The sequence below is a fragment of the Eublepharis macularius genome, chromosome 9, assembly GCF_028583425.1.
Source record: "Eublepharis macularius isolate TG4126 chromosome 9, MPM_Emac_v1.0, whole genome shotgun sequence".
Taxonomy (NCBI): domain Eukaryota; kingdom Metazoa; phylum Chordata; class Lepidosauria; order Squamata; family Eublepharidae; genus Eublepharis; species Eublepharis macularius.
The window spans coordinates 101,444,703-101,457,728 of record NC_072798.1 but is presented as its reverse complement, the minus strand read 5'-3'; the positions used below and the strand labels follow the sequence as shown (position 1 = coordinate 101,457,728).

General features: G+C 45.7%; 1 protein-coding gene across 1 annotated transcript in view; it reads left to right on the top strand.

Annotated features, from left to right (window-relative positions):
- Positions 1–13,026, top strand: part of SEMA3C (semaphorin 3C) — a 273,491-nt gene that overhangs the window by 129,945 nt on the left and 130,520 nt on the right. The window contains exon 3 of the mRNA XM_054989345.1: positions 12,768–12,928. Coding sequence (XP_054845320.1) covers positions 12,768–12,928 — 161 coding nt within the window. The remainder of the gene's footprint in view (positions 1–12,767; positions 12,929–13,026) is intronic.

Sequence of the window (13,026 nt, the reverse complement as noted above, 5' to 3'; positions counted from 1 at the left end):
GGTCTGTAGTTTCCCGGGTCATCCTTCTTCCCTTTCTTAAAGATTGGGATAATGACTACATAGGCTGATTGCAACAGACTTATGTGACCCAGAGTCAATTTCATTGCCAATTTTTGAGCATGCACCCACAAATCCAAGCTGGTCTCATCCGCCATGTCCTCTCTCTCTCTCTCTCTCTCTCTCTCTCTGCGACAGGGATAGGCTTGCCAGTACAAGCCTGGCATGCCTGGCAACCAGTGAGAGACTTACTATGGGAGGGCGCTTGTTGGTGACATAATAACATTGCTGGCAAAACGCTGACATTTCCTCCTATGTGCCTGGATGTGACATCAGTGTGCTTCCGGGGGTACACTGGCATTTGGGCATTTGGGCAAAACTTTATGGTTTAGTCATAGAGTTTTGTCCAAATGCTAGAGCATCCCGGCAACATGCTGACATTGCTTCTGGGCACACAGGGTGTGATGTCAGTCCATCTGCTTATTTTTCTCCCACCAGCCCTCTAACTGGTGGAAGAAGCACTTGCTGGCAGTGGGGGAACCCTTGTCACCAGTAGGAAACTGGTAAGCCAATCCTGGGAACAGGACAAATCTCACTGAGCAAAAAGATCAGTCAGAGATGGATGGATTTCCCAAATCAAACAGGAAACCAGCGGCATGTGTTTCTGTAGTATTCTTCTATGGTTGTTCCCATGCTTTGTATCCAGCCCCCCTACTCCAAAGCTGTTCCTTATTTGCTAGTAGCCATAGTTTCCTCCTAAGGAACTGCACATGCTCTGTGTTTTGTTTTGGTTTTGAGTACCCCAATTACAGCAGAAACTTAAGCAGTTAGCCTACACCCATGAGGAGTTGTAGTGCATTTTCTGCAAACGGGCCCAATCCGTGCCCATTTTGGTGCGGATTGGGTCCGTTTCAGCGCAGATCTGGCCCATTTTGACACAGATTGGGTCCGTTGTGGGCCCATGCAGAGCGCAGAAATGCTCCCACGCTCCACAGGGGCCTAAAACGGGCCCAATCCGCGGCGAAACGGACCCGATCCACGCCAAAATGGGCATGGATTGGGCCCGTTTGTTCGCGGATCGGGCCCGTTGTGGGCCCCTGCGGAGTGCAGGAACACTCCTGTGCTCCACAGGGGCCCACAACGAGCCCGATCCGTGCCCAAACAGGCTGCGTGGTGACATCACTGACGTCATCACGCTTGCAGAAGCGTGTGCGTGCACCCCTCCTCTCCATGTAAGAGCCAGGCCCAATCTCCCGCTGGGAGATTGAGGGGGCCTGGCAACCCTAGCGCCACAGGCCTCCCTGGCATCAGCATGAGTGGCTGAGTTGCCGGATCCCAGCTGTCTCCCGTCTCCATCTCCAGGTGAGTCTGGGTACTGAGCCTCGGACCCAGACAGCACTTTTAATGCACTTTCAATCCACTTTCAATGTAACAATAATTTCCAAGTGGATTTTCCTGTTTCACACAAAATTCAGTTTTAGAGTGCATTTAAATTGAATTAAAAGTGTATTATTCAGCATATGGGAAAGCAGCACAATTCATTCCAGCATAAGCTTTTGTGAAGCAGAAACTCCCTTCATCAGATGCATAAAGTGTAGTATAAATATATCTGCTTAATGGATGAACACTTCATGCATCCGATGAAGTGAGAAGTGGCTCATGGAAGCTTATGCTGGAGTCTTTAAGCTGAGTGCTGGACTCATGTTTAATTTTGCTGCTAGGGACTAACAGCTAACTATTTGCTTAAAGTATGTCCACTTAAGGCCTTTTCTCTGATTGCTTGAGATTTCCAAAGTGTACACCTAAACATGTACATTGCATGTTGCAAGCAGACTTGAAGTCTCTGGGTATATATTGATACAGTTGTCAGAGTGCTCAAGAGATATCTGTGACTCCAGTGATGCCTGTTTTTAGTAGGCAACCTGGGTTTATTGTTCTATGGCAAGAAAAATGGTAATTAAACAGTAATTAGTTTCTTAATTGTTAGACAAGTTCCACAAAAGAAGGAAAATGTGCCACTCCTTTTATGTATTTTTTCATTGCTTTCTTGAAAATACCCTCGTGGCACATGGGTGAAAAGGCACAATAAATTTGTCCCAAATAATATCTCAGAAGAATCTGTTACGTGGCAGAAGCTTTGGTTGCAACACATTTTTAATTAAGCTCTGGTGAACCTGTATTTTATGAGCTAAGAAGCCAGCCTTTCAATTTCTTCATTATAAATCACCGTGTAAGGTTCCCAACCTATTAAAGGCCACGAGATAATATGAGAATATAAATGCATTGCCAACACAGGCTGGCCTGTTTTTAATAAAATGTGGTATGACTTCTGTAGATGTAATTGATCCCTCTGATTTGTGATTGTTTTGAAGAACACTTGTATGCTTTCTGAAATAGATGAAATGGTTATATTTCATAATCTTGTCAGCGCCGTCAGCATAGCAGCAATAGTACACTGAAAGCTGTTGCAGTACCAAGTTCACAGCATGCACCACCCAAGGAAGGCTTGCCTGACCCACCATATTGTCACCCTTTTGGAAGGGGGGGGGGTCACGAAAGTGCGGCCAGCCCACCCAGCATGCTGATCAGGCCAAAATGGATGGAATTCCCAAATGAAGCCGGAAACCAAAAGTGTGTGTGTGTGTGTGTGTTACTTAAGTATTTCCATCTTTCTTGGTTCCACATGCTCTGAATTCAAACCATGGCTAGAACCTCAAAGTCGTATATCATTGGTGGCAGCCAGGAGAGGAAGGAATGGCACTTCCCAGTTTTGCTTGTCTTGTTTTTAAGCCATAATAGCTGCAGTCCTAAGCACCTTTACTAGGAAGGAAGTCCCAGGGAACTCAATGGGATTTACTTCTGAGTATACATAATTAGTTGTGCTAAATATCGCAGAAAGCTGTCTTCAATATTCAGCTGTCTGTCTGTCAGCTGTCTGCCAGGCTTCTCCATGTGGTAGAGAAGTAGGTAAGCATTCCCCAATGTGTATATAAAGTGATGCCCTCTACATGTGTGCTCCGTGCATAGACTCAAGAACAAGATAAACCACGGTGAAACACAGCACTTGCCAAATGAAAACGAAATGGAAATGAAAGTATATACCCACTATTATAAAGAATGCTTTAGCTACACTTAGTAGTCCAAAAGTATCTGATAGTGTACAGGAACAATATACCAGTTTGAACAGTGTCAAGTAGATATCGATACTTAACAAAACTTCATATAGTAAAAGAGTAGTCATGAGAGTGTGTCTACATAGAGAACTTCTGTTATGATTGTAAATACTTGACTTTGACTGTACTCTTGATATTTTGCTGGTTGCTCTTACTGAAGGAGGAACTGAAATGCTGAAACGTGGGAGTCAAACTGGAAGCCCCGTCTTTGTGCTGTGGATACTGTGCAGATTTCCTGAAGCTTAGTTTCAAACTTTCTGCCTTGCCGTTTTTTCCCCCGATGGGAGGGGGAGGAGGGCAGGGCGTTTGAAAGCCACCCTTTTCTTGCCGCTTGCAAGCAGCGCGAAAGGGTGGCTTTAAGTTTGAAATGCCCTGCCACTTCCTTCACCCAATGGGAAGGTGAGCCTCCTCCTCCTCCCATCAGGTGAAGAAAGCGGCAGGCCATTTGAAAGCCACCCTGTTCATGCCACTTGCAAGCAGCGTGAGCAGGGTGGCTTTCAGACTTCCTGCCCTCCTCCCCTCCCATCAGGGGAAGAAAGTGGAGGGGTGGAAGGTTGAAAGCAAGCAGCACTTTTCTAGATGTTTGTAATGCAAACAGCTAGAAAAGTGCTGCAGGCACGGGTGGTGCTGCTTTGCCCGTAGCTTCCCGAAGCAATACAAATTGTTTCAGAAAGTTTTGCTTCAGGATTCCTGAATGGGCTCAGCAGTGCTGGGGCCGATTTGGGAATCCCAAATCTTTCCAAATTGGGCCCAATTCAGGTTAAAAACCCAAGTCAGAAACCTGAAGTGCACATCCCTGTAGATTGCTACTCTTTTACAAAAGCCGTTTCCACACACTCTTAAAGGGATGGCCCACACACTGAACTCTGGCAGCTGTCAAGCCTGGCTAGAGGATTCTCTCAGACTCTCCACTTCATCAAACACAGTTGTATGAGTTAAAGGTCTTTATTAGATATTGCTTTCTAGAAGTGCACTTGTATATAGTGATTGCCTGGAATGCCAAAGCAAAGTCTTCCCTGAGAGGTTATACCTCCAGTCCCCTCCCCCCAGTTCAAAGAAGAGTCAGTTGAAGTCAGCAAAAGTCCTGAAAGAGATGCAGAGTTGAGTTTCCCAGCGTTGGTTCCCAGATGTTCAGTTCCAGCTGCACTCAAACCAAGCAAAGCCTAGCCAAGATACAGTGAAGGAAGAAAGCCACACTACTACCCATCCCGCCCCCCCCCCCATACATATACATTCACAGATATGGCAGGCAGGCCTGTCTGTCAGCGGCTTTCCCCCAGTAATCCACGCTGCTCCATTTGCAAAATGGCTGTGGGTGTTTGGCTTCCATTTTTTCAGTGCACTTTTTTGGGAACATGGAAAGTGTATGTGGGAATGGCCTATATGAAGTTTTGTTAACAATCCATGTCTTTTTGACACTGTAAACCAGTATATTGTTACTGTATACTATTAGATACTTTTGGACTACTAAGTGTATTATTTATAATAGTTGGTATATATTTTCATTTCCATTTTGTTTTTATTTGAAAATCACTGTGCTTCACAGTGGTTTATAATAATGATAATAATAATAACTGCACTTATATACTGCTCTTCTAGACAGATTAGTGCCTCATCCAGAGCAGTGAACAATTTAGTATCATTATTATCCCCACAATACAGCTGGGGAGCTGGGGCTGAGAGGAGTGGCTTACCCAAGGACACCTACTGAGTTCATGGTAGTAGTGGGATTCGCACCAGTAGAGTGCTGATTCGCAGCTGAACCACTTAACCACTGTGCTATAGCAGCTCTCTTGTTCTTGTTCTAGTGTTGCTCACACTGTGGTGCCTCTGGAATAACGGTGCACAGATTTAGGCTGCTTTCATACACATTGAATAACACATTTTCAGTGCACTTTAGTGACTGTTCGCAAGTCAGAAAAACCCACTTGCAAACAATTACTAAAGTCCATTACTCCATATATGTGTAAACAGCCAGTTTCTGCACTCTTTGAAAGAGGAGAGAAACTCATATGTCTCAAACCTTCATGTCAAATAGCCTTAAGACCCTAATCAGTCAATAAGACCAATTTACTTTATATAGACATATTGCCTCATGATAGAAAATGCTTATGAATTAAAATTAAAAGCTCTTGTATTTTTAAAATATCACCTTATCAGGGTCATAGCCAGGATGGGTCCCACAATGAACACAGATTCATGCCACCTGAGGGTGTGTGTGTGTGCAATCCTAAACAGAGTTCCAAGTTTTGTTGTTGTATAACGCAATCTAAGTGCTAAATAGCCAGCTTTTGTAGATCAAATTTCAAAGCACAAACCTGTGGTTGGTATTACTTAATCACCTCAGGAAAGTTAAGACTGAATTCATTGACCTATTTATGAGGGAGAACAAAGGTAACTTTTGTGGAGGAACATTTGGTAGCTATTTACTGAAGGTGTACGCTTGAAGTTTGTTTTGATTGCTATGTAAAAAAATATTACTTGCAGCATTGCTGAGAGGCTTTGTTTTCCTGGTGGCTCATTTTACATGTTGCTTTTAATGCTTTCTTTGGGATGCGTTGGTTACATTTCCAGATTCATAAGGCATGCCGCATGAATTGTCTTGTAGGTAGGTTGTTCAGTGGAGTTCTCAGGGTGGAATTCACCAGGTGTTGCTGTTGTGAAGATAATAATAACATACTTTGTAAACCGCTCTGAGTGGGTGTTAAGTCATCCTGAAGGGCAGTATATAAATCGAATGTTGTTGTTGTTATTATTATTATTATTATTATTATTATTATTATTATTATTATTATTATTATTATTATTATTATTATTCTGCTTTGCAGAATTTCTGCCTGAAATCTAGCAATCCTTTTAGGAATTAGAATCAATCAGTTTTTCTTTCATGAAAAGGAAGATTCGATTTAGACCTTTATAAACAGACTAGTAACAAAGCCCATTGTGGGGAAAAATACAACAAGCTCCAGAAAGGGGGGTTTGGCCTCCTCCTTCGCGACTGATCCCAGCTGAGTGAAGGCGGGGGGTGGACAGTGCCACCTGCCCCCACCCCTAATCCCAACCGGGTGAAGGGAGGTGGGCATTTCCGCCTGTTCTGCACCTGATCCTGAGCGGGTGAAGAGGGGGCAGGCATTGCCACCTTCTCTACACCTGATTCTGGCAGGGTGAAGGTGGGGTGGGCATTGCTGCCTGCTCCACTCCTGATCCTGAGCGGGTGAAGGGACAGTGGGCATTGGCGCCTACTCTGCGCCTAATCCCATCCAGGTGTCAGGAGGCGGACGTTGATACCTCCTCCACTCCTGATACTTTCCAGGTGAGGGGGGGCAGGCATTACCTCCTACTCTGCACCTGATCCTGTCTGGGTAAAGGCGGGAGGCAGGAATTGCCGCCTGATCCAGGCCGGGTGAACAGGGGTGGGCATTATCTCCTGCTCCATGCTTGTTCCCATCTGGGTGAAGGTGTGAGGCGGGTATTGCCACCTCCTCCACTCCTGATCCCTTCCAGATGAGTAGGGGCTGGCATTGCCTCCTGCTCCATGCCTAATCCTGGCTGGGTGAAGGTGGGGGTGGGCATTGCCTCATCCTCCACTCCTAATCCCGGCTGGTAAAAGGGAGGAGGGCATTGCCTCCTGCTCCGGCGCTGATCCCATCTGGGTGAAGGCAGTGGGCAGGCATTGCCAGCTGCTACACTCCTGATCCCAGCTAGGTGAAAGAGGGCGGGCATTGCTGCCTGCTCCACTCCTGGTCCTTAGCGGGTGAAGGGACAGTGGGCATTGGTGGCTACTCTGTGCCTGATCCCGTCCAGGTGTCAGGAGGCGGACGTTGATACCTCCTCCACTCCTGATACTTTCCAGGTGAGGGGGGGCAGGCATTACCTCCTGCTCCATGCCTAATCCTGGCTGGGTGAAGGTGGGGGGCGGGCATTGCCTCATCCTCCACTCCTAATCCTGGCTGGTAAAAGGGAGGAGGGCATTGCAACCTGCTCCATGCCTGAGTCCAGCAGGGTGAAGGCAGTGGGCAGGCATTACTAACAATGATAGGGAGAATATCTCATAAGGCGCTCATTGCTATGGCAACTAGTAAAATGACGGTGGGACATTTTGCCTGCGGGCATTGTAATGTATGTGCACTGAGCATTCCGTTAAATGCGATTAGCCTTCCACGCACTGGTAATTCTCTCTATTCAAAGAGTTACTCCACATGCTCCACCTCGAATGCGGTATATATTGTTCAGTGCCCATGCTTGCTGTGCTATACTGGAAGTACAACACGGCCCGTTAAAATCAGGATTCAGGAGCACTTGTCCAATATTCGCACCAGAAGATTAGAGGCGCCCCAGGTAGAACATTTTACTAGTCACCATAGCAATGAGCGCCTTATGAGATATTCTGTATTGGAGGTTATGCAACAACACCATAACAGCAGCAATAACACAGATTTATTAAGGGCAGAAGCACAGTGGATCTTTAGAATGGAGAGCCTCTCTCCAAAAAGACTGAACAATGAAATTAATTTTTCTGCATTCTTATAAACATGCCACTGAAGATACAATTAATATAAAGCGGTTTATTCTCCTCCAGGATCATTTTCCTTTAAGTGTGTATATCAGGGCCAATTTAGATGAGCATATAATTGGAATTAGGTCCTTGGGACGACACCGCCCTTTGAGAATGACTTGGGAGATGAATGGTGAACACATTGGTTGTAACAGTCCATAATTGTGAGTACGCTAACCATTATGGGACATATTTGTCTGTATACAACTGTAAGTATATTTGTTAATTTATGGATGTATTTATGTAACAGATAGCTTAATGTGACTTAATTTCCTTTTGCTAGTGCCCTAACAGGTGGTTATCTGGTGGACTCCAATGTTTATGACCTTGCATCTCCTCTCCAACTATGATATGTCTTTCGTCCTAGCAACCAATTGTGCTAGCACAAATATGTAAAATGTTCTCACAGGGAAAGAGCAGCAAAAGATTATTTAGAATTGGGAGGGGGAGGAAAAACGAGATAGAAAAGAGATGTATTTTTCCCATGCTGTCATTCCTGTCAAGCTTCTACTCAAGCTGCTTAGATGTTTGTCTTGCTTCTAAGTAGACCTATGGACCTGAATATGGAAAAGACCTGATTTCTGAATAAAAGTAATTTAATCAAGGACTTGTGTCTTGCTATAATGATTCAGAGATCTGTCTGCCATATCCTGTCATCCAGAGTCTGACAGGCATAGCCACTTGCTCTGCACCTGATTGCACTGGAGTGAAGTGCAGTAGGCATTGCAATCTGCTCCAGGCCTGATTCCAGCAGGGTGAAGAGGTGGCAGGCATTGTCACCTGCTCAGCTACTGCTCTTGGGTGGGAGAAGGGGGCGGGCATTGACGCCTCTTCCAAACCTGTTCCTGGATGGGTGAAGGTGGGGGGTGAGCATTGCCATCTGCTCCACTCCTGATCCTGGCCGGGTGAAGGTACTGTGGGAATTGCTGCCTGCTCCATGCCTGATCCCAGCCACGTGAACCAGGGGGGGAGGAGGCATTGCCTACTGCTCTGGGGCTGATCCCATCTGGGTAGAGGCGAGAGGTGTGCATTGCCACCTCCTCAACTCCTTATTCCTGCCAGATGAGGGGGCAAGCATGGCCTCCTGCTCCATGCCTGATCCTAGCCGGGTGAAGGGGCAGGTATTGCCTCATGCTTTGCTTATAATCCTGGCCGGTGAAGTGGGGGAGGGCATTGCCTCCTGCTCCATGCCTGATCCCAGCTGAGTGAAGGCAGGGAGTTGGCATTGCCTGCTGCTCTGCTCCTAATCCTGGCTGGATGAAGGGGGGGCAGGCATTGCCTCCTCCTCCACCCCCGATCCTGGCTGGGTGAAGGGGGGGTGAGCATTGCCACCTGCTCTGTCCCCAACTCCATCCAGGTGAAGGGGGTGGGTATTGCTGCCTGCTCCACATCTGATTGCAGCTGGGTGAAGGGGGGCAGAAATTTCCCCCGCCAACAACCTGTTTCTGGCAGATTGAAAGGGGGAGGGCATTACCTGCTCCACCCCTGATCCCAGCTGAGTGAAGTCAGGGAGGCGGGCATTGCTGCCTGCTCCATGCCTGATCCCAGCCTGGCTTCCTGCTGTGGCTTCCTTCCATGGTTATCGCCCTCTGGTGGTGCACCAGGGTAGGAAGCGAGTTGTCAGGAATACAGTTTGCCTTTTATATAGCAGAATGTATTTATTTATATTCTACGAGCATAGTTGAAACATTAAGAATGAGGGAAGCCATAAAAGAAACAATTATACCCAAGTCAGGACTTGTCTGAACATGTCCTTGTTGCATCAGACTGCTTTTTGCCCATTGTATCATATTACAGTGGCACAAGAACTGGCAGAAATCCACAATTGAGGACATCTACACTATCATGTTGTTTAAAGAAACCTCTCAAAGATAAACTAATAAGAAATCAAAGAGAGTTCCTCTTTTGAAAGAGGAAGGAAAATAAGATGAACCAATAGCTATATCTAAAAAAGAAAATGTAGAGCTCAAATCAGTCCAGCGCGAACTGTTAACTCATTCCTGCCACTTTTTATCCATAATAATATAAAAATAAGGATTACACGCTTTTCATATTTGTCTGTCTATCAGACCCCAGCCAATACAATACCAAGTATATATTCTGAGTTTAGTGGGAGATGCTTGCCATCCTCAGGTGCTGCTTGCATCTGGCTTCAGACACATCCTATATCTAAATCTGAACCTGGATCTCATCATACAGATATTAATCTGCACATTTGGGTCTGGCACAGAGTAGAAGGATGTCTGTACAAACATCAGCCTTCAGGTTTGCACAAAATTCAAAAGAAAAAAGGGAAAAAAATTAAAAGTAGAAAAAACAGTAATTTGTGATGTTACCTTGTAAGATTTCAGCAGCCCTTTTAAAGGAGGAAAAGGGAGAGAGAGCTGCGCTGCCACCGCCACCTAAGCCAGGTAGACGGTGCTGGCTGGGCAGACATCCAGATGGATGAGGAGGAGGAGGAGGAAGCAGTCTGTTAGGAAGTGGCCATGGAGCTACAGCATCAGCTTACTGATGGGCAGGGGAGGAAAAGCAGTGATAGGCCCTGCTGTCAGCACTGGCCCACTTCGGATGGTGGTCACTGTGCTGCAAGCAGGTGAGTGCGTGTGGGAGCTGCCACCACATAACCAGCAAGGTAGTGCTGGCAGCATTGCAGGCAGGAGCGCCGACCAGTAAGAGGCCGACTGAGCGAGAGCAGGAACAAGTGGACCACTTCTCTGGGAGTTTTGAAGGACCTCTGCTTGTATCAGATCTATTGATATGAATTACATTATTTCTAATCTGCTAGAGGCCATATTATTCTGTTACACATAGAAACATAGAACTTGAAGGTACCCCAAGGGTCATCTAGTCAAACCCTGTGCACAATGCAGGAAATTCACAGCTATCTTCCCCCTCACCTCCCCCAGTGACTCAAAAGACCTCCAGGATCCCTGGCCAATGTGGCCTGGAGGAGGAAATTCCTTCCTGACCCCAAAGTGGCCATCAGCATTATCCTGGGTGTATAAAAAGGGACCACAAGAGCCTAGCACAGGTCCCTCTCTTCATGCTAGGGATGCCAGGTCCTCCTCCCCTCCCCTCCTAACAGGAGGGTGGAGGACCCGGAGCTTACGTTTTCTGCGTCCATGGCTGCTCCAGGAAGTGACGTCATTACACAGGCATAGGAGCATGTGCACATGTGTTTCTCAGCAGGCTAATTTGGGCCCCAAATGGGCCCAATTCAGCCCGTTTCGAGCCAAAATAAGCCCACTGAGAAATGCAGGAGCACTCTCAGGGGCAGTGGGACGACGTAACTCCCAGAGGTGACATCGCTGCACCTCCACAGGAGTGCACCTGTGGCGGTGCCCCTCCACCTTTCCTCTCCCATCAGCCAGGTGAGTAGAGGTGGAGGGTGGGAGCGGGGCATCCCCTGTCCCCAGTGGAGGAATGGCATCCCTACTTCATGCCATCCCTCTCCCGGTCTGCCTACATTCATACTGAGTCATAGAATCAGCATTGCTCTCAGATGGCCATCTAGCCTCCTCTTAAAAACCTCCAAAAGAGAGCCCACCACTTCCAGAGGAAGCCTGTTCCACAGAGTAACTGCTCTGTCAGGAAGTTCTTCCCATTGTTTAGCTAAAAAAATCTTTTGCTTTAATATTAACCTGTTATTTCTGATCCAACCCTCTGCAGAAACAGGAAACAGCTCCACTCCATGTGACAGCCCTTCAGATACTTGAAGAGGGCTGTCATATCACCTCTCCTCCTCGCCAGGATAAACATGCCAGCTCTTTCAATCTTTCCTCATAGGACTTGGTCTCCAGACCCTTCACCATCTTTCTTGCCCTCCTCTGGACATTTTCCAGCTTGTCAACATCCTTCTTAAACTGTGGTGCCCAAAACTGTACATAGTACTCCAAATGAGGTCTAACCAGAGAAGAGTAAAGTGATACCATCAGCTCACATGATCCAGACACTATACTGTTAATACAGCTTAAAATCACACTTGGTTTTTTAGCTGCCTCATCACACTGCTGACTCATGTTCAACATATGATTTACTAAAACCCCTAGATCCTTTTCATGTGTTCTACTGACAAATCTCTATCCTATAAGGATGCATTTGATTTTTTTCTACCTAAATGTGGACAACAACTCATTGATTCTTTGTGACCTAGGGTTGCCAGCTGTAGCTTGGGGCATGTTCCTGGACTTCTGGGGTGGAGCCTAGGAAGGGGGATTGGAGAAGTGGGGTATAAAGCCATACAGTCTACCCTCCGAAGCAGCCATTTTCTCCAGGGAACTGATGGTAGTCCAGAATCAGTCCAACCTCAGTGCACGTGGTGACACTTCAAACTTAACTTTAACATCACAACACAATGGCTGCTATTTCCTTATTGCAACAGCAGTGGAACATTTTCAACAGCCTAATTCTAGTGTCGTTAGAAAATTTGAATTGAGATCCTCAGAAACTTTAAATATTTTTAAACTGGAAGCATTTTCCCTGTCTGTATGTTATTCCTCTTTTTAGATTCAAGCCATAGTTAAACAAAGAGGGTTTTTTTTAATCAACTTAGAGAACAGGGAAACATTTCTTTGTGACATAATAATTGCCAAGCTAAATAGGTCTGAATTGATTCTAGCTAATTCATATCTTAGTAATGTTCTAAGAAATATATTTCTGTGGGGTTTTTTTATTGATCCTGGCCTGTCATAATACATGATGTGCTCATTGATTGGTTTAAGATATGTTGTGCTTTAAAAAGCAAAAAAAAAAAAAAAGCAGAGCTGTAAATAACAATTTCCATTAAAACAACAATGTGTCTTGGATGAATGAATAAAGCTAGTCCAGATGCTTTACGAGCATGGTTGGTTACTTACCTGTAAGTAAGCCCAATGCACTCAAATTCTGATAAGACAAATGATTCATTCTTACTTTAGTTGCTGATGGTCGCACTAAATCTTTGCAGTTTTATCGGTGCAGTACATCTTTTATTGAGAAGCAATTACACGAGCGAATAACAGATGAATAAATTGTCTAAGCTGCGGTTTGTCTTTCTTTTGCAGAGCTGCAGGAAACCAAGACCTCTCAGTTCTATGCCCTCTCCCACCACCCTTTAGACTACAGGATATTAGTAATGGATGAAGATCAAGACCGGATCTACGTGGGCACCAAAGATCACATCCTGTCTTTGAATATCAATAATATAAGCCAGGAACCTCTGAGTGTAAGTTCATAAAATGCGTTAGGAATCCCAAATAATTTAACTGCATGATTTTGGCTTAAGAAATGGGGGGGGGGGGCTGCTTCTACATGGACTTTTTC